The sequence below is a fragment of the Podarcis pityusensis genome, assembly GCF_964106645.2.
Source record: "Podarcis pityusensis genome assembly, chromosome: 17".
Taxonomy (NCBI): Eukaryota; Metazoa; Chordata; class Lepidosauria; order Squamata; family Lacertidae; genus Podarcis; species Podarcis pityusensis.
The window spans coordinates 8,759,862-8,782,568 of record NC_138042.1 but is presented as its reverse complement, the minus strand read 5'-3'; the positions used below and the strand labels follow the sequence as shown (position 1 = coordinate 8,782,568).

General features: G+C 48.2%; 1 protein-coding gene across 9 annotated transcripts in view; it reads right to left on the bottom strand.

The window, feature by feature from the left end:
* The window catches only part of LOC308466889 (tetratricopeptide repeat protein 39A-like), a 35,511-nt gene extending 12,881 nt beyond the window's left edge, over positions 1-22,630 (bottom strand). For 2 of the 9 annotated variants that reach the window (XR_013981007.1, XM_080988172.1), the window contains exons 1-8: positions 12,257-12,920; positions 7,807-7,902; positions 5,686-5,817; positions 4,264-4,331; positions 3,474-3,541; positions 2,671-2,735; positions 1,651-1,753; positions 1,217-1,282 (exon numbers count right to left, since the gene is read on the bottom strand). Coding sequence is in view for 8 of the 9 variants with exons in the window: in XM_080988172.1 (XP_080844298.1) it covers positions 1,217-1,282; positions 1,651-1,753; positions 2,671-2,735; positions 3,474-3,541; positions 4,264-4,331; positions 5,686-5,817; positions 7,807-7,902; positions 12,257-12,435 (777 nt within the window). In the remaining variant the exon portion in view is untranslated. Of the gene's footprint in view, positions 1-1,216; positions 1,283-1,650; positions 1,754-2,670; positions 2,736-3,473; positions 3,542-4,263; positions 4,332-5,685; positions 5,818-7,806; positions 7,903-12,256; positions 12,921-17,303; positions 17,813-22,545 lie in introns of those variants that run through there. The other 7 variants (XM_080988171.1, XM_080988170.1, XM_080988169.1 and 4 more) reach the window with 7 other exon arrangements.
* Between the last annotated feature and the right edge of the window lie 77 nt (positions 22,631-22,707).

Here is a 22,707-nt window from a genome sequence, read left to right as displayed (position 1 = left end):
CCTAATGATAATAAAAAAAAAGAAATAAACAATCCAATCTTCATCCAGCGTCCCTTCCTCCTGGTCCCGGGTTGGGACTTTTAGTCCAACAATATCTGGTTGGTGTTGTCTACACCAGGGGTGGCCAACTCCCAAGAGACTGCAATCTACTCACAGAGTTAAAAACTGGGCAGTGATCAACCCCCTTTTGGGTTCAGGTCAAAGTTGTTGAGTTTTTTTAGGAAGGAAAGCCCTGTTTTTTAGGGGTTCAGGTCAAAGTTGTTGTTGAGCTTCTTTTTATGGGCTGCAGGGCTAAAATGTCTAGGGGAGCCAAGTTCCTTGGGCTTCTTTGGGAGGAGCCAGTGATCTACCAGTGATCTACCACAGACATCTAGTGATCTACCTGTAGATCACGATCTACCTGTTGGATGTGCCTGGTCTACACCATGGGTAGGCAAACTAAGGCCCGAGGGCCGGATCCGGTCCAATCACCTTCTAAATCCGGCCCACGGACAGTCCGGGAATCAGTTTTTAAATGAGTAGAATGTGTGTTTTTATTTAAAATGCATCTCTAGGTTATTTGTGGGGCATAGGAATTCGTTCATTTTCTTTCTTTTTTCAAAATATAGTCGGCCCCCCCCCCAAGGTCTGAGGGACAGTGGACTGGCCCCCTGCTGAAAAAGTTTGCTGACCCCTGGTCTACAGTTACATTAGAGGAAGGAAGAAATAATTGCCTTGATCCCTAGAAAAGCCTCTGCACATCTTAAGTGCATATATATATATATATATATATATATATATATATATGGGTGCTAAAGCATGCAGAAGGTCCCATGTCCCGTTGACAGCATCTCCAGGCAAACTGAGCTCAGAAAGCAGGGCTGGGAAAGAGCTTTCTCTGCCCCAGGTCGCAGACAGATGCTCCCCATCAAAGTAGATATACAGAGCTAGATAGGTAAATGACAGCATTTACAGTGGTATCTCGGGTTAAGTACTTAATTCATTCCGGAGGTCCGTTCTTAACCTGAAACTGTTCTTAACCTGAAGCACCACTTTAGCTAATGGGGCCTCCTGCTGCCGCCGTGCTGCCAGAGCTGAGGTACTATTTCTGGCTTAGCAGAGTCTGTAACCTGAAGCGTATGTAACCCGAGATACCACTGTATATCTAGAAATAATCGTGTCCATTAGCAGACCACATTCTGCCTCTTCAAACACACACACAGGCAGGCAGTCGTACCTTGTCCCCTGAAAACCCTGCAAATTCCAGAAGTCTCAGGATCCGGGGTGGGAAAAGGGAGAGCGTCTGTGGAAGGAAGACATTGACATGAATGACAACGGACACATGTGGGGAGAAATCCTCCTCCTAGACTTTGCCTTTCTTCAGCAGTGGAAAGCTCCACTTTTCGAGTGTGGTCCACTTGCAAATGGACACATCAGAAGCAGACAGCGTGGTCCCTTCCTGATGTTATTAGGACTCCCAACTTCCACCAGCCCCTGCCAGCTTGGCCAATGGCCAGGAATGCTGGGAGCTGCAGCCCAGCAACAACTACAGAGAAGCTACTCCCTTCAGAGGGAAGGAGAAGAGAGACAAAAATGACTAACTCCAACGGGCTGCTGCTTGTAACTCAGTTTCTGTCCTTATACCTGCTGGGGAAGAGTGTGCAGACTCACCAAGTTGAAGGCACCAATGCCCAGCGCAACTCCTCCCTCCAGATGGGCGCGAGAAGGAGAACTTGATGGCAGCTGATTGGGCTGGATGAAGCTATTGAGCTCCCTGCAAATGTAAGAAGGTTTAGAAAAGCCCATTGCACCTTCACCTACCAGGAGTGAAGCATGGAACCCAGGCATCCGAGCTCACAGTTTTTCTAACCACTAGACCACACCCACCCTGACCTTGAGTCTCAGAGTTTGAAGATACTTCATTGTTGTGACACGGGATATGAGTGAATAGGAAATGCAATTCCTTCCCACCCGCACCCCTTCCCCACAACATTGCTTTAAGGCAAAGAAGGACTATGTTCCGGATTCAAACATCCAACACACATTTCAGGAATGGTCAGTCTAGAAAATGCTTGTCAAGCAAGGCAGTCATGTCCTGGATGGCCACCGATATTGCTGTCCCAGTTTTCCAGAGATGTCCATGACACTTATGGCCATTTCCATGCATTGCTAATCTGGCAAGTAAGTGGGCAAGTGGACATTTCTTTCCTCTCCTCTCAGGTACAGACAGTTTCTCATGTGTAAGCATCCCAAAACTGGGAGTGGTTTCCTGACACTATGTGGGATGCATGCTGGAGCAGTAGCTACATCTCAGACTTTTCTCACACACGTTCCTCTGCTGACGTACAACACAAAGATAAATCACATGTTCCAGGCTCAAATGGAGGGGGAAGAGAGAGGGAGGAGGGAGGGAGAGATTGAATATTTCTTACACACACACACACATCTAGCAAACCAGCAGAAAAATTCTGGTGCAGGTGCAGGGATTCTGTATCACCTGAATTTCTCTGCATGCGCAGATTGTCCCAGAAACTTCTCCCTTCCTGAACCCGGCATGGAATCCAGTTGTCCTGCCCCGTCTTCTTCATCTCAAACCCTTCACTGGTGCTGCTTCTCATTCCCAACTTTGTGCTACCTGCGATTCAATACTGCTCTGCTGTTCCAGCCCTGCCAGCTGTCACCACAACTCACCTGTAGATGAGGTAGCTGCTACGCACCTTGATTCCTCCTTTTATGAAATTCACCATATTTTCATCCTGAAAGAAGAAAAGGAATTTTGAAAAGTCCTCAGCTTAAGGAAGATAACTCAGCTCCTTAAGTCTGATGTGTCTGTGTGATGCCACCGGGACAGCTGAATGCAAGCATCCATTGCAGGTCACTGCTGTAAGGGGAAGGCACAAGCAGTGGGTGCCTGGGCACATTGGTCCCAAGCTTGGCACGGATTGGGAATGGGGAACCTGTGGTCCTCCGGATGTTGTTGGATGACCACTCTGATCATCTCTGACCATTGGGCCAGGCATGCTGACTGGCGCTGCTGGGAGACCAACAGAATCAGGAAGGCTGCAGGGTCCCCATTCCAGGCATGGATAGTGGAAGCTAATCGGAGAACAGGAAGGGGAATTGCTCCATGTTGGCCGGCTCTTCCCTGGCTTCCCCATAAGGTAGCATACAGAATCCTTGCATGCAGTCTGCGGCTTGTGTTACATATGAATCTGTGGATTGGGGCACTAAATATATATTGCAATTTAAGGTGGACCAGAGACATTTGCCTCCTGAAATCCAACCCATCAGAGAAAGGAGGAAGAAAAGTGGCTGTTTACCTGCACAACATAGAAGTGTGAGTGGCTGCAATGCTAAATCTCTGCATGCCTCTGACTCCACCTGCTGCAAGACCTCTGTCACTGGGACACCTCCTGCCAAGGGGTCCTGCCCCACCACTTGAAAACTGCTGCCCTGGTGGCCTGTGCCCTGCAGTGGAGAGAAGCTCCCCTTACCTGCAGGAAGGTGAGGGCAGCCCGGTGCAGCAAGCATTCCGCGTAGCACACTTCTGCATGCAGCTCCTCTGCAATGGGGAAAGGAACAGGTTCAGGGAAGACATGTGTCATTCCTAAGCAGGCTTACCATGCCCTCCTCTGTTCATCCCTTAAACATTCACATCCACCCACTGGAAACAGCAGCGCCAAAGAAAAAATACCTTGGATCTCTGTCTTGCGCACGTCTGGAAGCCTGGACTATTTACTTATTTGCAACACATCAGCCAATAATGAAGATTCCCTGCCCCAAAAGTCAGGGGGAACCTCCAGACATTGCACATCTTATATGTATTCCTTTCCACAAGCTACCCTGTGCCTACATCAAGACGAGCCAGAGTAGGTACTGTAAGGATCCAAGATCCATATACAGTGGTACCTCTGGTTGCGAACGGAATCCGTTCCGGAGGCCCGTTTGCAACATGAAAAGAATGCAACCCGCAGTGGCGTGTCTGCGCACGTGCAGGTTGTGATTTGCCGCTTCTGTGCATGCGTGTGATGTCATTTTGCACTTCTGCGCATGCGCGAGCGGCGAAACCCAGAAGTAACCCTTCCCGGTACTTCCAGGTCACCGCGGGACATAACCTGAAAGAACGTAACATGAAGCGGACGTAACATGAGGTATGACTGTAGTCCGACCTGCCTCCAGATGTCTCTGGCTAGTGCACAAACATTAGCTTTCCCCACCCGTCATAGACCGAAGAAAAAATGCAGTGGTCTTGACCCCCACAACCGGGCCACTAACTCTTCTCACCTTCAGTACAGGAATCTCCGCCTAGCCGACTGGAGAAGGATCCGGTCACTGTGCTTTTCCTCCGAAACCTACCAGAGGAACCCCAAAAGGGATGCATAGTTAGGTTCCACTTCCTCCATCCCAACCCCCAGAGAATGCAAGCTGGGCATCCTCTTTGGGCTGTCAGCACCAACACCTCTCCCCTCCCCTCCCCTCAGCCTATGCCCACCCAACGACTCCCATCTACCCCTGAAGACCCATTTTCAAATTGAGGAAGAGAATGTTGCTTAAAGAAACAACTCAGAAGGGTATGAGTTCCTGCTCCCCTATGAGCAGCTGGCCTAGTAGTATTGAATCCCGACTTGGATCAGGAGGAGAAAACAAAATACAGCGGTACCTTGCTTCTCGAACGGCTTAGTTGTCAAACAAATCGGCTCCCGAAGGCCGCAAACCCAGAAGTAAGTGCTCCGGTTTGCGAACATTTTTCAGAAGCCAAATGTCCGACGCGGCTTCTGCCTGAGTGCAGGCAGGGCCATAGCTAGAGGGTGGTGAGGCGGGCCCCTGCCAGGGGCGCAGGCAATGTAGGGGCGCAAAACCGGCTTAAAAATATGTCCATAAATATAGGTAAAGGTAAAGAGACCCCTGACCATTAGGTCCAGTCGTGGCCGACTCTGGGGTTGTGGCGCTCATCTCGCTTTACTGGCCAAGGGAGCAGGCGTACAACATCCGGGTTATGTGGCCAGCATGACTAAGCCACTTCTGGCGAACCAGAGCAGCGCACAGAAATGCCGTTTACCTTCCCGCCGGAGTGGTACCTATTTATCTACTTGCACTTTGAGGTGCTTTCAGACTGTTAGGTTGGCAGGAGCAGGGACCGAGCAACGGGAGCTCACCCCGTCGTGGGGATTCAAACCGCCGACCTACTGATCGGCAAGTCCTAGGCTCTGTGGTTTAACCCACAGCGCCACCCGCGTCCAGTCCATAAATATAAATATTGATTATTGCCTCATAAGAAATGGTTTTAAATAGAGGGTGAATTGAATGGGTGGGAGGGATTAGAAGAGAGGCGGAAAGAAGAGCTAATTTGTCCGTGGCTAGGGGGCACAATCTGGACAGTTCTGCCAGGGGCGCAGGATCACCTAGCTACAGCTCTGAGTGCAGGAAGCACCTGCAGTCAATCAGAAGCCACGGCTTGGTTTTCGAATGGTTTCTGGAGTCAAACGGACTCCCAGAATGGATTACGTTCAAGAACCAAGGTACCACTGTACCCACTCACAAGTGATGCAGCCAGGTGAGGTTTTGGGCGAGAGAACTCCCCATTTAGAAGCTACTTCCATTGCCCTAACATGACCAGACACCCCTTCAGAGGTGCCCCATGCGAAGTCTACAGAAACAGGCCTCATTCCCCACCCCAAGAGCCCCCCCCCCCCCCGTAGTCCCCACCTCTGGCAGATTTCTTGTGCCTCTTTCATTGTGTGTCCAGCATGAACAATGTCGTCGTGCTCAAAGGTCATCATGGCTTGCATTTCCAGAATGGTGGCATAGATTAAGGCATGATACATGCTCTCTTTGGCCCTGTCAAAAGGGATCAAAAAAAGGAAGCAGGTGTAGTTGCAGGCAATATAGTTTTTTTAATTAATGATGGCAACAGCTAGGGAGGGTTGTATTGTTTCCTCCATGTTTCTCATATTTGCCCACAAAAGGATGTGGGACAGGGGGGAGAGACATTTGAATTTCACCCTTATGCACCTGAAAATCAATGCCCAGCACTACAAGAAAGAAAGAGATGGTCACATTCCTGATCACAATTCATTAAGTTATAAAAAGGAGAAGGGTCAACACTTGAAGATTTTGGAATGTCCTCGGCCCAACTTAGACTCTGCTGGGGTTGAATCCACATAGCCCAGTTACCTGCTGAGTTGAACCCATGAACCAGGATTCGAACCAGTCTAATTTCTTTGAAGCCACTGCCAGAAATCCACATACTTAACGAAGTTACAAATCAAGCTTTGTGAGAATAATAGCATGCACAGAGCAGGCAGGAGGCCCTTCTAAGACAGGGAGAGGCTTGAACAACAATATTCAACGGCATTCCTCTGCTTTTAGGAAAAGCAGAGCTCTCCTTTTCATCTATTTTTCTTCTTCTGCTTTTGCTGGCAAAGACAGGAGCAACCTCCCACACACAGGGAGGGCTTTGAGTTTTGTTCGCATTTCTTTTCCAGCGTGCACAAAAGGTGCAAACCTCCATCTTCTAACTTGCACAGGGGTGCTTACCATTAAAGGTATTTGCATACTGCTTTCCTTAAACAAAAAGCAGATTGCGCATGCACACACAAAACATTTAAAGCCCAGCAATGAACTCCACAGATTTGACAGACCTCATTAAATACATATTTCTGTAGCCAACCAATAAAAGTCACATGCCATGGCTGAGGCGTTTGTCTCAATTTCCAAAGGTCATGTGAAATTAATATATGGGTTTTGTAACCCCTCCAGAATGCTAAATGGTGGGATGTGCACTGGTACTCCAAGCGCCACCACAAAAGTTGGAGTAAGTGGTTTCTCCCATTTGGGATTATAATTTTTTTGTTTTACATTTGCAGGTAATTTCCAGGTCACTCTCCTCTCCTATACCACATCACTAAACTAGAACTAGACCAGGGCTGGGCGATATCTGGTTTTCAGCATCGTGTGATATATCAACAACTAAGCATCGCAATATACCAATACAGTGGTACCTTGGGTTAAGTACTTAATTCGTTCCGGAGATCCGTTCTTAAACTGAAACTGTTCTTAACCTGAAGCACCACTTTAGCTAATGGGGCCTCCCGCTGGCGCCGCTCTGCCACCACACGATTTCTGTTCTCGTCCTGAAGCAAAGTTCTTAACCCGAGGTAATATTTCTGGGTTAGCGGAGTCTGTAACCTGAAGCGTATGTAACCCGAGGTCCCACTGTATATCACAGTGTCTGAAATAAGGATGGAACTACAGTACATGGAGGCATTGGCTGGCTTCACAGTTTTCCCTGCATCATGATTTTTGCCGACGCCTGCTCTTACGATTCGCTGCTCCCTGCATGAGGTAGTGCAAAGCTACTTCTGTTGTTGTTTATTAAATTTATATACTGCCCTATACCGGAGCGGGGGGAGTCTCAGAGCGGCTTCTAGTCCCCCTCCCTCCAATAGTTGTTGTTCCACTGTGTTTTTTTAAAAAAATATTGCTATTATCGCTACTATTATAGATTAGTTCACATCCTTCTTAGCATAACCACACACCCTGTTCCAGCCAGAAGTGACTACAAAGTTCGAAACAATGACAAAGTGCACTAATCAAATTCTCCTCCAAAGCCACTTGGCCTCACTACCCATAGACTCCCTTCCTTCCACCCTACCAATTTGTTTCGGTTGCACACCAAAGGCCAGTCAGGTGCTCCAGGGAAGGAGTGCTGGAGGAAGGTTCAACAGCTTATTGGGGAGGAGAGGGAAGCCCTGGGTCTGGTGTGTCCCCCCCCCCCGTCCCCCGCTTTCCACGAAGGTGACTGGATCAGGCCCTTTCCCCACTCACCTGGGTTGCAGCATCTCCAAGCTCTCACTGAACTGGTTTTTCAGGAAGCAGTTCAGTGCTTCCGTGCACTCAGCCAGGGCAGCCTCCAGGGAGCTGCTGCGGAGAAGGAAGGCGCAGAAAGAGAGAGCTCAGTTAGCCTCCCCCGAAATGGCCCATGAGACCTTTGGTAAGATAGTCACAATCCACACATTCAGAACACATTTGAATCACATGGCTTCCCCACCACCCCCCCTTGCCAGAAGCCTGGGAACTGTAGTTTGGAAAGCAAGCCAGGAATTGTAGTCCTGTGAAGGGTGAACTACAGTTCCTAGAATTCTTGGGGGGAAGCCATGTGATTTAAGTGTTGGCACGACATACTACTACAGTGGTACCTCGGGTTAAGAACTTAATTCGTTCTGGAGGTCTGTTCTTAACCTGAAACTGTTCTTAACCTGAGGTACCACTTTAGCTAATGGGGGCTCCCGCTGCCGCCGCGCCACTGCCGCCTGATTTCTGTTCTCATCCTGAAGCAAAGTTCTTAACCCGAGGTACTATTTCTGGGTTAGCAGAGTCTGTAACCTGAAGCATCTGTAACCCGAGGTACCACTGTACAGAGAAACATAGTCTAAGTGGGCAGCCCTAAAAGGAGACAATTAATAATAATAATAATAATTGTATGCCACCCATCTGACTGGGTCGCCCCAGCCACAATGTATGTCCAAGAGGTCCACAGTTCAAAACCACACTTCACACCAGCAGCTTCAGACAGGCATAACAGTATGTCATACAAACCCATCAGCCATCCCGTTTTAACTGGGGCATCCCAGAATGACAGAAGCCATCCTGGTGTTTGATCGGATTCCAAAATGCCCCATCTTTTAGTCTTGCACAAGAGTACAAAACTCAAAGACACTCGTTTTTGGGTTCCGCACAAGTCAGCCGGCTCATTTTGAAAATGAGAGAAAAATGTGTAGCACCCCCTCTTAGTGGGAGGCTGGAGCTGTGCTCTGTGTGCCCTCTGCCACCTGCATCCCTCCTGAGCACAGTCACCTCTTCCTCTCCAAGGAAGCGGTCCAGCTTCCCTCTCCTTCTGGCCACAGGAAGGACCCCAATGATGGTGCCAGCTGCAGCCTCTGCACTCCAGCTGCCACTGCTGCTCTTGGTGGCCCTCCCAGGGTCCTTGGCTAGGCCCACCTGCTGCTGCCCACCCTGCATGATGCTGCCTTCACCCTCTTGCTGCTGGCCGGATGGAGGGAGTGCTTCTACCAGGCCACAGCTCCATGGAGCTCAAGTACCAGGTACGGGGGGGGGGGTTGGATGGGGAGGTCCAGAACGCAGCCCCCGATCAGGCGCATTGGGAATGAGGCGGGTGGGCAACTGGCCCTCTTCTTTGTGCTTAGTGCCTGGTGATGGTGGAGGACAGCAGCAGGTAGACTGCTCCTGATGGTGGGGTTTCCACTAAATGGGTTTTACTTCTGACAAGACCTGCCTAGGAGAGCATTACCAGAGTGACTATTTTTCAGTGTACAGTATAGAGCCATAGATGAGGGTTTTTAAAAAAATGTTTTTAAAGAGAGACGTAAATACCATTTCCTCATCTGACTAATCCTCAGATTAACCCTGTGAGGTATTAGGACAGGGTTCATTGAACTGAGAGGGAAAACAGTGATGGCCTAAGAAAGTCAGAATTTGTCTCGTGCTATCAGGGGAAGGCTTCCTGCTTCCTTCCCTCCCGTTGAGGCTAGAAGGGAAGGGCCTGGTGTTTCTGTTTGTGAAAGCAACAACCTCCCACCCAGCTGACGCACTTTACTCAGCCCTTCCAGCAAGCACAGAGTTACCAAGTTTGAACGCTAAGCAAACACAGGCTTGGCAGGGCCTTTGCCAGCACATCCACCCCACCTTCTTCAAACAGGGCCGAGGACCTGGGTCCTCAGAGGCCAGACATGCCCTGCTGACGCTCCAGATGGTCTTCTGAGGGAGATGGGGCAAGTCCCAGAAATACTGGGTTGGCCACAGGACTATGTCCCTGGTGGTCCCTGCTTCAATCCCTGGCTTATCATAGCAAGCTGCACTGGGCCACCGAACCCAGATTTATCTACATGAGCTGATAGCAGCTCTCTAGTATTTAAAGCAGGAGTCTTTTCCTAGAAGGTTCCAGGGATTAAATGTAGGATGCTTTGCTTTCACCGCTGAGCCTTTCATCTTCAAGTTAGAGACGTCCAATTAAAGCAGGACTGGGGAACCAGTGGCCCACCAGATATTGCTGGACTACAACTCCCATCATGCTTGACTATTGGCCACACTGGCTGGAACTGCTGGGAGCTGGAGTCTAATAACATCTGGAGGGTCACAGGTTCCTCACCCTTAAAGGGTCTCTCAGGCAGAGGGTGCTTGGTGCTATCCTACCAGATACACAACCTGACAGCTGCACCGCCTGCGGCAACTCCAAAGGAATCCTGATCGTAAATAACAGGATCTGAGAGAGAGAGATTTGCCTGAGATCTCAGAGAACTTCTGTCCAATCACAAGCCATTCATGAGGAGCCATTGCTCTGAATTGCAGAGTAGCAGCTAATATACAGCAAGCAGCATTCGAAATTCGCCAGGCGCATTTTGCACCTGGCTATCGGCCATTTGCGACCAAGTGAAGATACCCGGGCTCCAGGATGGTGCCCGACGTCTCCACCATCTTGAGATACATGCCTGGGAATCTCCGTTATATTTTATCTGCGTAGTCAGAATGAATTTCAGGAACCAAAACATCATATTGAAAAATACAGCTTTGGAGCCGCCTGGCCCCAAAATGGCAACTGGGCATTCCATTTGGCGACTGCAACTGTGGGTTTAAGGAGCCGCTGGACCCCTAGCTTATATAACTGAGTTTCTAACACTGATAGCAATTCAGGAAGATCCTGGCTGAAGTATAGTTGTCACAGTGGCCTGTAACCATTAATGGCCACCTCACATGCTTAACCCTGAAGCCATCTCAGCCCAGGCACTAACTCTGCAGTGTGGATATCGCAGCACAGCTTACCTTTCATGTCAATCTAGTTTGCACAAGATGACCCCACAAACCCCACTGAAATAAGAGGGGCTAAAACATAGCAGTCAACTTTTCCCGATAGGAATCCTATTCCGAATAAGGGAATTTCCCTTTTAAAAAGGGAAACGTTGACAGCTATGGCTATAAATGGACCACATAATAATTGGCTTCCTGGATCACACCATTGGTCCTGCATTTGGGCTCCAGATGTTTGTGTGCCCTCAAGCAAACAAGGCACAGAGGCCTATATCTCCTGGGCTGCTCCTGTCCTGAGCATCTACTGTTTACTTATGAACCTGCAGGTGGAAATTTACACCTCAGAAACCCAAATTCTAAATTATAAAATGCAAAGTTCAGATTTCAGACTTGGACACCTCATTTTAAGAAGTTCTGCTTTGGATGCAGATGGGAGGGAACACCAAAGAGAGGTTTTTGAAAAGTCAAATATCCCATCGCTCTGAGTTTCGACCCTCAGTATTCCCAGGAAATACTGCAGGCAGCTGGAGGCTCTTTCTTTCTAAGGAACGAAACCGCATGCAAGATCATCCAACAACTAAATCAGGTCCCAGTTGCAGAGGTGGTCAGCCCTCTCGACATATCAGACCCATCATCCCTGACCACTGGGCTCCACTGGCTGCGGCCAACACGAGAGTTCAAGATGCTGCCCCCAACCCGGTTTGAGAACTTCCCGATTCAAAATCCACGCCACAAAATCCTGCTTTATGCTCCACGCGTTCAGAGGTGTGCTTTGTCGTGGGTCAATGTGCGTAGCCTTTCTGCTCAGTTAGGGTCACTCACAAGGACTCGCCTTCCCCCTAACCCTACACTTGCTGCCCTGGGAAACATAAGGGAGACAAAGTGCGGGGGGGGGGGCAGGGGGTGGTTGAAAATAACTGGTGGCACAGAAGAGGAGATAACTGAGAAGCCCCAGCACGAGGGGGCTGGACCAGACGGGCCTTTGTCAGGAGGCCTTGGGGAGAACCTCATCCAGGAGTATCAGGACTCCAGGGACATCCTGCATCTCCCATCTCTCCCCCCCCCCCCGCAAAAAACCCTTCCATTTGTTAAGCGCTGTCTTATGCCCACCCCCACCCCTGCCTGAAAAACCCAGGGACCCTGGCTTGGTCTCCCTCTTTCACTCCTTGTTGAAAGCACATGCCCCACCCCATTTTTTAGCCCAAAGCGGGGGGGGGGACATCCCTCTTTGCTGGATCAACCGCCCCCCCCCCCGTCCAGCCCTCTGCCTTGGAGAGAGACTGCATTGCAGTGCCCCCGAGTCAGAGCCCTAAAAGTCTCCTCCGCCTAGGAAGCAGGGGGTTTTTTTGGGGGGGGGAGCGGGAAGGAAGGAAATAAGGAAGGAAAGGAGGAGAGATGGAGCCGCTTTCCGTCCGGCAGCGAGGAGGGCTGCCGGTTTCCCTGCCTCGCTCACCTCCTTACCTGCTGCTGCTGCTGCTGCTGCCGCCGCCGCCGCCTTCCAGAGCCATGCCGGGAGAGCTGCCAGGCCGGGAGCAGGAGTCGCACTCGCAGCCCCTTCAGGAATGCCAGGCGACACGCAGGCGAAGCGGCCGGGCTCGGCCGGGCTCCGCCCTGCAGGTGGCTCCCTCCCATCCCCTACCTGGGCTGCGGAGCACAGGTGACAACTCCGCCCTCCCCTTCCTGCCACCCGGACCGTGCCGGATTCTCGCCTCCCCCAGCTCGGCATCGCCTCGTCCAAGAGGTTTGGACCAAAAGCAGGCAGGCAAAAGTCACAGCAATGCATATAATGTATATATGTATGTATATACACACCTCCCCCAAACCAGACAGCTTTTCGTGTCTCTTTTCTCGCTTTCCCTGGAAGGGCTCCTGCAGATATTCGACAGGTGCGCCTGTGCCAGCTGTTCCTTCTCATTGTTTTAAGACACAGATGGAGAGAGGGGAAAGGAAGAAGGGTCTACTGAAAAGGTGCTCAGCGTTGGGCATCCATGTACAAAACTTACGAAACAACTCACCAACTTTTGTTATGGAAAATCACAAGCACCCCTTGCCAGACTGTTGCTTGTTGTTGTTGTTTAGTCATTTAGTCATATCCGACTCTTCGTGACTCCATGGCCCAGAGCACACCAGGCCCTCCTGTCTTCCACTGCCTCCTGCAGTTTGGTCAAACTCATGTTAGTAGCTTCGAGAACACTGTCCAACCATCTCGTCCTCTGTCATCCCCTTCTCCTTGTGCCCTCAATCTTTCCCAACATCAGGGTCTTTTCCAGGGAGTCTTCTCTTCTTATGAGGTGGCCAAAGTACTGGAGCCTCAGCTTCAGGATCTGTCCTTCCAGGGAGCACTCAGGGCTGATTTCCTTAAGAATGGATAGGTTTGATCTTCTTGCAGTCCATGGGACTCTCAAGAGTCTCCACCAGCACCATAATTCAAAAGGCTCAGTTCTTCAGCGATCAGCCTTCTTTATGGTCCAGCTCTCACTTCCATGCTATTCACTACTGGGAAAACCATAGCCTTAACTATACGGACCTTTGTTGGCAAGGTGATTGTTGCTTAGGGTCTAGCAACATTTTAAGCATGTTCCAAGCACCCCGGGATATATGCATTTATCCTGGTGGTATAGCCTTTACAACAGTCCTGGAAAATAAGGTCTATATTATCCCCCTTTTGCAGTTGGCAAGACTGAGGGTGAGAAAATAGTATCCACCCACCTATCCAGCTTCTCCTTAATCACTTTCCGATCCCAGACTGGATTACAAAAAGAAAAAGCATATACACAGGAGTAAAATCACAGCGGTCAGCCTATGATTTGGAATACGTTCCACTGCCAGCAATACTACAGTCACAGTATTCAGCTCATAACTGATCGGTTCTCAGTAAAAGCCATGAGATCGACTGTTGTTGCATTGGGTTCAGAAAACGGCCAATGACAGTGCCAGCTGAATCTCAGAAGCAAAGGCCTCATCACTTCCCCAACTCTGGAACCCTCCAATACCTTATTTTAAGCATTACAATGTACTAATGTTCCAACAATAGGGGATTTTCCTGTTTTAGGGAACACTTTTGCCTACACCCAAATTGTCTTCTCCTTTTTACCACCAGTTCCATCTGTATGAAGGCATTTGCCACTCCAAAACAGCTGCACTATGGTCATTTCCAGACAACCTGTTTCCTGAGCATTTCCCTTGATTCTGTTGGGAGGTTAGATGATATTGGCTGCTTCTTGAGCATTCATTCTGATTTGTTTGCTGGTAGATTAGTTCCCTGTCACTTTCCTTACTGCAAACGTTTAGCTTTATTTTTTATTTTTGCAGGTGGAGTGAGGCATTGTTGCCAAGAGCACTGAAAACAACTTTAATGGTGCATCCTGAATTTGCCAATATGTGACTGAATCCCACTCAAAAATAATGACAGTGTGGAGAAGCACTCTTAGTGGTCTAAGAGTGACCCTTATTGCATTGCCACACTGCAAGAGCCCCTGGGTGATATATAGCTTCTCTGTCACTTCTCTAAATAAACAGCTTGTCCAACCAGGGCAGCTGTACTGTAGCAACCATTCTTTCTGTTGGGGAATCTCAGACAGCCCTTTCTCGGAGCATAGAAAGTTCCCAGGTGAGGGGAGCAGAAAACAAGAGCATCATACTCACACTTCCACAGGGTCACATACTGATATGTTATGCTATTGATGAGATTTCCATTAAACAATTAGCCTTCTTACACAACCACAGCAGTTCCTATTAGAGAGACTTGAGCAAAGACAACCAAAAGCAAGATGGGAACACAGAAAGGTGGGTGAAGGTGCAAAGCTACAGATCTGATTGGTACGGAGGCTATTTGCATTGCTAATGGTTTGTCTTGTTTGGGAAAGAGAAGCCTTTCTGCATTTTTCAAGAAGGTTCTAATTTTGGTTAGGTAAAAGGTGGGGGGGGGCAGACTGTGTGTGTTTGGATTTACAGTAGTTGATTCCTTCATGACAGATCTCCTAGAATCATAGAATAGTAGAGTGGGAAGGATAGTAGAGCCATATACAATGCAGGAACCACAGCTATGGAAACTGCAACTGTTTAGCCTTGGTTAGCGCCAAAAGAAATATCAGCCTCAAAAACTTTAATTGCTTCCTTGAGATGAATTTCAGGAATAGAAAGAATCCCTTCATTCGCTATCTGCCCTAAAGAACAGGGTAGCTTTATTATTTCCTCTTTCATTGATCTGTTTCTGCACTAAATGTGACCAAACCTGCTTTCTGGAAACGCCCAGAGTCTTGCAGAATGGCCATGTGGTATGGGGAAGTCCACAGGGCAACAGCTATTTTAAGCACCCAGTAAACTTTAAGAACAGCAGTTCTAAGCTCTGTAACGTTGGGCGAATGTCACTTGGCTTTCGAAGCTGTTCTGTGGAGGTACTAGGATGTAAAGGAGTTCAGTAAGCTAGCAGTAGAAAGCTCAAATCACAAGTCACACACAGAAAGCTTCCATTCTTTCTTGCCCCCTAAATAGCAGCTGCACTGGCCAACAAGGGAATGATAAAATTTACAAAGAACCTGTAGCATTAAAAGTCCTTGTTAAGGAAATGCATGAGAATATGAGGTTGAGTAAAATATTCGGGTCCTGATTAGGGATCTTCTGATGCTCTGGAGATATAGGACTTGTGTCTGTGTGCAGTAGCTAGAATCCTAGAGAACTGAAATCTACTCCCCTTTTGTTAAATATTCTCCAGATGTTTAGCTGCTAAAGAAGCCCCCAAATGTTCTCGAGGTATTTTATACCTGCGTACCTGACAGCCAGTGGCATCTGATTTCAACATTTGATAACTGCAATTGATACTTTGAAATATTTGATAGCTGGCAAGCAATGGGTTTTAGTACTGGAGTGTACTGGTGTTTGATTTTTTAAAGGTAAAGGGTGGTCTAAACCACTGAGCCTCTTGGGCTTGCCGATCAGAAGGTCAGCAGTTCAAATCCACAATATGGGGTGAGTTCCCATTCCTCTGTCCCAGCTTCTGCCAACCTAGCAGTTTGAAAGCACACCAGTGCAAGTAGAGAAATAGGTACCGCTGCAGCAGGAAGGTAAACAGCGTTTCCATGTGCTCTGGCTTCCATCACAGTGTCCTCTTGCCCCAGAAACGGTTTAGTCCTGCTGGCCACATGACCTGTAAAGCTGTCTGTGGACAAGCACCGGCTCCCTCAGCCTGAAGCAAGATGAGCACTGCACCCCTTAGTCACCTTTGGCTGGACTTAACCATCTAGGGATCCTTTACCTTTTACCTTATTTAAAAAGCACTCTACTTTCAAAATAGCATATCCCCAGAAAAAATCTCCCACATTAACATCTGCACTGCAGAGGATCTGAGAGGGGGTGGTATGTGCACTCAATTTGCTTGGGCCAATGCTGGTCCTTTCCACTGCCTATTGGTAAACTGAGGATTTGCATAAGAATATACCTAATAAGTGCATGGTTGCACATTGCAAAGGAAGAACAATATGAGTGGCTACATTGTCTTCAGCTGTTGCTCTAAATGGGAAACCACAATAAGACTCCCAGAGAAGCCAAGGTTCCCCAGAAGAGATAATCTGAAAGCCAGAGATCTAGCATAAATATAATATTGTATACGGTAGTTTATAGGCCATAGTACTTATTAGTCCGGGACGCAGGTGGCGCTGTGGGTTAAGCCACAGAGCCTAGGACTTGTTGATCAGAAGGTCAGTGGTTCGAATTCCCGCGACGGGGTGAGCTCCAGTTGCTCGGTCCCTGCTCCTGCCAACCTAGCAGTTCAAAAGCACATCAAAGTGCAAGTAGATAAATAGGTACCGCTCTGGCGGGAAGGTAAACGGCGTTTCCGTGCACTGCTCTGGTTCGCCAGAAGCGGCTTAGTCATGCTGGCCACATGACCCGGAAGCTGTATGCCGGCTCCCTCGGCCAATAAAGCGAGATGAGCGCCGCAACCCCAGAGTCGGCCACGGCTGGACCTAATGGTCAGGGGTCCCTTTACCTTTACTTACTTATTAGTCAGTATTTATAGCTGACATGCACCTCTTTTAAATCACAAAGAAAGCAAAACACATACCTGAATTTTGCTTTAAAACTCATGAAAAACTGAATTGTGAAATTAGAAAATTATTTGCAGATGTTCAGAGTTTGCATGTTTGCTTCAGCTCCGTGGCTGCAACCCTGAATCAGCCGACTCCACCCTGAACTGAAGAGATCCTACAACTCTCAAGCAACTTCAAGAGCTCTGTGAGAAAGATGCTGCCACTAAATAGGCACATTTCAGCTGCCTTTATTCTTCCCTTCCATTCATGCATAAAACCTTCCTTGTCAACAACTAGGCCTCTGTCTTTCCCAAGGTCTTCAAGCACAATCAGACATTAAAAACAAAACAAACAGCGTCTTTGCCTAGAAATGAAGCAGCATATGGTGCAAAACAGGTGGCAGGTCATGTGCACCTCAGAGAAGTGGATTTAATTCCAACATTTGGATTTAAGTGAGATGCTAACCGGCAATACCTCAGGGGTTGGTAGCTAAATTGCTTCCAGGCTCCTGCCATGGCATTTCCACAGGTGCCAAGGGCCCAGTTGTTTGAGCCTCACAGTGGCAATCTGGCCTCTCAGCTCCCAACACCAGCTGTGCCTCAAGAGGTGGTTGCTTAGCAACCAACAAAGCAAGGACTTGCCGCTGTGACAGTATTCCAGGGGTGTGCCTCCTCCTGCTAGCCATCCCTGGGGGAGCTGTGCCAGGGGAAGGCCTGCCTCTTCTGTCAATCATCTACTTGGTTTGCCAGCAGACACCAAGATCTCTGGGAGAAGCCTGTCCCGTAGTCTCCTGCAGAGCTATTGAAGGGCTGTTGAAAACTGAGGCATGGAAGGAAATTACAGCAAAAGCCCTCCTCGTTTCAAATAAGACCTGGAGTTTTGGGCTGATACTGCAAGCACATACCATGAAGAAACCCTGGTCTTGCCCTTTTACCAGGTTCCAGACCAGCTGACTTTCTGACGGAGCCCCACATTTTTTCATTGCACCCTCCAACACGTTTGGCATGTCGTAAAGGTAAAGATAAAGGACCCCTGACGGTTAAGTCCAGTCACAGACGACTCTGGGGTTGCGGCGCTCATCTCGCTTTACTGACCGAGGGAGCCAGCGTTTGTCCACAGACAGTTTTTCCGGGTCATGGGGCCAGCATGACTAAGTGACTTCTGGCACAATGGAACACCAAACCAGAGCAGCGCACGGAAACGCCGTTTACCTTCCCGCCGTTTACCTATTTATCTACTTGCAGTGGCGTGCTTTTGAACTGCTAGGTTGGAAGGAGCTGGGACCAATCAACAGGAGCTCACCCCCCCCCAATCGCTTTTCATAGCACTCAGCAAATTTTTATGATACGATAATCTTTATTGCAGAACAATGAAGTTGAAAAATCTACATCAGACATTCAAAAACCCACAAGCCTGCTATCCCAGCTATCCCAGCCTGGTTAGCCCTTAAAAACTCTTGATACCCCATAATTGAATACAATATACTCACATAAAGACTACCTAACACTGCGTTTAAAACCAAAATTGCATTTGGACAGAAACTGTTTCTCATGAGGCTAGTCCTAGTCTTTATAACCCTGTACCTTCTTCCAGAAGGCAGAAGCTGAAAGAGATCATTTCCGGGGTGCGCACTATCTCTGCAGCTTTCTTATGGCACCTGGAAGCACAGGTTTGATCCAAGGTGGGAAGAGTGCACCCAATTATTCTCTCCACAGTCTTTACAACCCTGGACAGCATTGCTTTGCCCCTGACCGTGCAGCTCCCAAACCACACACACAGACCATAAGTTAATACACTCTCCACAGTACAATGGTAAAATGCCATCAATAGGTACTTTGAGAGGTTATTTTTCTGGAGGATTCTCAGAAAATATAACCTCTGCTGTGCTCTCTTCATCAGGTCTTTGCTGTTTTCTCCCCAGGTTAGGTCATCTCTCAACTCCATTCCCAGAAATCGAAACATTGAGACCTGTTCCTCAGCACAGCAAAGTTTTGCCTCTGCCAGGTTGCTCACCTCGCTCTTTCACCATCTCCCTATTTACAAAGCAGCCTGGAAGCTTTGATTGACAGCCCCCACTTGAAGGGGCTGTGCCCTTTTATAAAGCTCCCCCCACCTGTACTTAGCTGTGATATGCCAAAGAGGGGAACAGGTCCTGGGGACAGGCTGGAGCCTACAGCAGCTTCTTCTTGGTCACTGTGTCTTGAGGTCCAGGGAAATCTTGTGGACCTCAGATTATGAATGCAAAGGCTGTTCTTGCCAAGACTTTGTTTTAAAGCTGACGCAAGAAACACCAAACTGGTGGCATTTATGTGCCAATGAACTACAGACAACTCTTAAAAGGACACTTGCTTTTTAAATCCTAGCAGAAGCTTCCCCAGCAACTATTCTACACTGTTCTAAACCATTTTTTAAATAATTCAGTATTGAAATCCATTGCAAAAAAACCACCACCAAATTAAGATAACACAATTTTAAAGGGGGTGGGGGGCGGGGGCGGGGGGCACAAAAACCTTTCAGCATCACAGCAAGAGTAATCAGTAATTATTTTAAGGATAAATGGGGGAGGGGATTTCTTGGAGATGCAACAAAAAACATTTGGGCATTGACAAAAGCCTATGGGAGTAGTCTGGTTTTTTTTTAATTAAAAAAGTGGTGTTTTTTTAGAAGCAGGGAATAGTGGGGCTGGGGTGGGGACAACACAGTGGGAGACCCAAAGGACTGGTCATTAAAAAAACCCCAACTAATTAAAAAAAACTATTTTTTAAAGTAGCAAATTGGAGGTGGGGTCATAGGGACTACAAACCTCCCATCTGGGGGGCAGAAACATAAAATCCAGATCTCTCCCCCCCCCCCCCATCCTGTGGCTTGACTAGTGCCACCAATTATGGCTAGAGCCCACCTGTCTTTTTGCCCCCTGTTGTAAAAAGTTAGGTGCAATGAGGCAAAAGCGTATGCTCAATGCGCCCAAAAAAGAGAGACACATATGCAAATACACTTCTTTTCGTGAACCTGTTCTATTTTCACACTTGGTTAGCTGCAAAATTAAGCAACTGGAAAATTCCTTCTTTCTGGCAAGTAGCAAGGCAATGACAGGGCAAATGTCAGGTAGGGAAAAAGCAGTGCTGGGAGATAACAACCAATACTGCAACCCCATCCTTGGAAAGCACTGTGGCCTCTTGCAAACTGATATGACCCTGAAAACAGGAAGTGTAATTATTTAAGATACGGCGAGGCCCTCCCATGTTTACACGGTGCACACCCGTTATATGCACACACATATACACACACACACAATGTTTTTGCTGGATCTTCCTTCCATCAGCGAAGCTCTAGCATCTGCCCTTGTATTTGAATCATGCTGCAATCCCCTGTAGGTTAAAACTACGAAGCTGGAGTCAAATTCAGAAAACAGAACCCAGGCACTGGCAAATAATGACACCCCCCCCCCCGATACAGAAGAGAGCAGATGGCAGGAGGGGAGAGGAAGCTGCTGCTTCTAAGCATTAATCTCAAGTAATTAGCCAATTTAGGGAGAGGCAGCCAAAAGACAGCTGATGTGTGTGGGCGCGCATGCAAACGCCTCTCCCTCTCTCACACACACGTGCACACAGTCACCAAACGCGGAGCAGAAATGAGCAAGTTGGACCTGAATTGCTACTCACAGGACACCTGCCATTAATCACCATCTTGCTTGGAGGGATCAGAGCCTTCCCCCCCCCCCAACAGAATCCAGTTCCCAGCCAAGTTTCTCTGGCCATCGAGAACACCCATTTCAACGAGCCAACCGTGCACATGGCACATGGAAGAGGCCAGGAGCCTGGAGGAGCAGACAGAGGAGAGTCCAGACTGACGGGAGCAAGCCCTGTGTTACTGAGCAAAGGCCCCAGCTGGTGTCAACCGGAGGGAGCATTATGTGGGCACATGGCCACCCAAGTGCTTGGGGGGGAAACGCCTCCAAAGGTCAAGGAGGCATAACATTACATACCAGACGAGTTGGGCCCTTCTTGCTCTGGAGAACTAGAAATGAATACTGAAACTTCTGGACCTGCGAAAAGGCTTAAGACAGGCTGAGCTGGTCAGCTGCAAGAACTTGGACCACAAGCGTAGCTTGGCTCAGTCCTGGACTTGCCTGGTTCAAGGAAGCCTGTCTCTTCCTTTCGCCTCAGTTTCCCTCGCACAGAGAAACACAAGACCTAACAAATAAATTATTAGCTGCCCCAAACTTGGTAAAAGATGCTACTTTCTAGCCTACTTAGCCAGTATCCTTTCAAGAACTATTTTGAACATGTCAGCAGCCCTCTTCTTCTGTCTTCTTGGGACTTCTTGTGTTGCCTGGAGCTCTTACCAGTCAGACCCATTCCATTTGGAAATTAAAAAACAAGACACATTCACTGAAGGAGATCCATGTCCCTTTCCTGCCACTGAGTGGCTTTGAGAGCTTGTTTATTTCATATTCTGTCCATAGTGCCCACAATCGTGCTCCATCAGATAGAGAAGAAGCAGATCTCTTCACGGTGACACCCACCCAAAACTTGGAAGGATAAAATGTCCCATGTTTTCAGCTGGGGGCACAACTGGCAGGTCGCCCAAACAGAACTGCAATTAACTCATTAACTAATTTCCCAAAAGGGGCCTGGTTGGTGGTCTTTGCTCTTTTCAGACTTAGCAAGTAAAGCTGGTCAAACTTTTTTTTTTTTGCAAGCCATTTCTCCTCTAGTTCTTTCCACCCATCTCTGATAAAATACACAGCTGCAGTTTCTCTAACCAAGACCTCAGCATCTGAGAGAATGTGCTTAAATCAAAGTGCTGTGTCAAGCAGCTGAACTGTTAAATGTGATCACATTTTGCAAATTAAGCAGTGTTGTGTATTGCTTGCTTATTTTGCATACAGTGGTACCTCGCATTAAGAACTTAATTCGTTCTGGAGGTCTGTCTTTAACCTGAAACTGTTCTTAACCTGAGGTACCACTTTAGCTAATGGGGCCTCCTCCTGCTGGCACCGCACTGCCGCGCCACGATTTCTGTTCTCATCCTGAGGTAAAGTTCTTAACCCAAGGTACTACTTCCGGGTTAGCGGAGTCTGTAACCTGAAGCGTTTGTAACCCGAAGCGTTTGTAACCTGAAATATCACTGTAATTGATTCTGCTTTTTTCAGCACCCGAGTTCCACTCCTGGGCAACACACTTTTCAGTCCATCCTAGGAGTCAACTGCTGCTGCTCTGAAGAGAGCCATAAATCAACAGTGACATCATTCTTTAGCTCCCACTTCTAAAAAAGTTTTCCATGCCACCTCAATCATCAGCTTTTTGGTTTGCTTACTACCCAAAGATACCTTGATGCTGTCTGAATGCCTAAGCCAAATAACAAGGTCAAGTGGAACAGCCATCTCAGGAAGCTTTTAAACAGGGTTTAGAGTGGTACCTTGGTTCTCGAACTTAATGCATTCCAGGAGTCCATTTGACTCCCGAAACCGTTCAAAAACCAAGGCCCGGCTTCCAAATGGCTGCAGGAGCTTCCTGCACTCAGTCGGAAGATGTGTCGGACGTTCAGCTTCCAAAAAACGTTTGCAAACCGGAACACTCATTCCAGATTTGCGGCATTCAGGAGCCAATTTGTTCAGAAGCCAAGCCATTCAAGTACCAAATATCATTGTATTCCAGTGGAGAAAAGCAACTTTGCTTATCAAATCAGGAGAACCTACACTCTTTGCCCTTACCTACAGCCATGTTTATAACCACTGGATACTCGCTTTCAGGCTTGAGAACCAGAAATTCCCCTTTCCTCCATGTCTCCCCTGCCTCTCCCCCCCCCCCCAAAAAAAATCACATTGGTTTTACTTATCCAGTACATATTGCACACTGTCAGTCATAGCCACAGA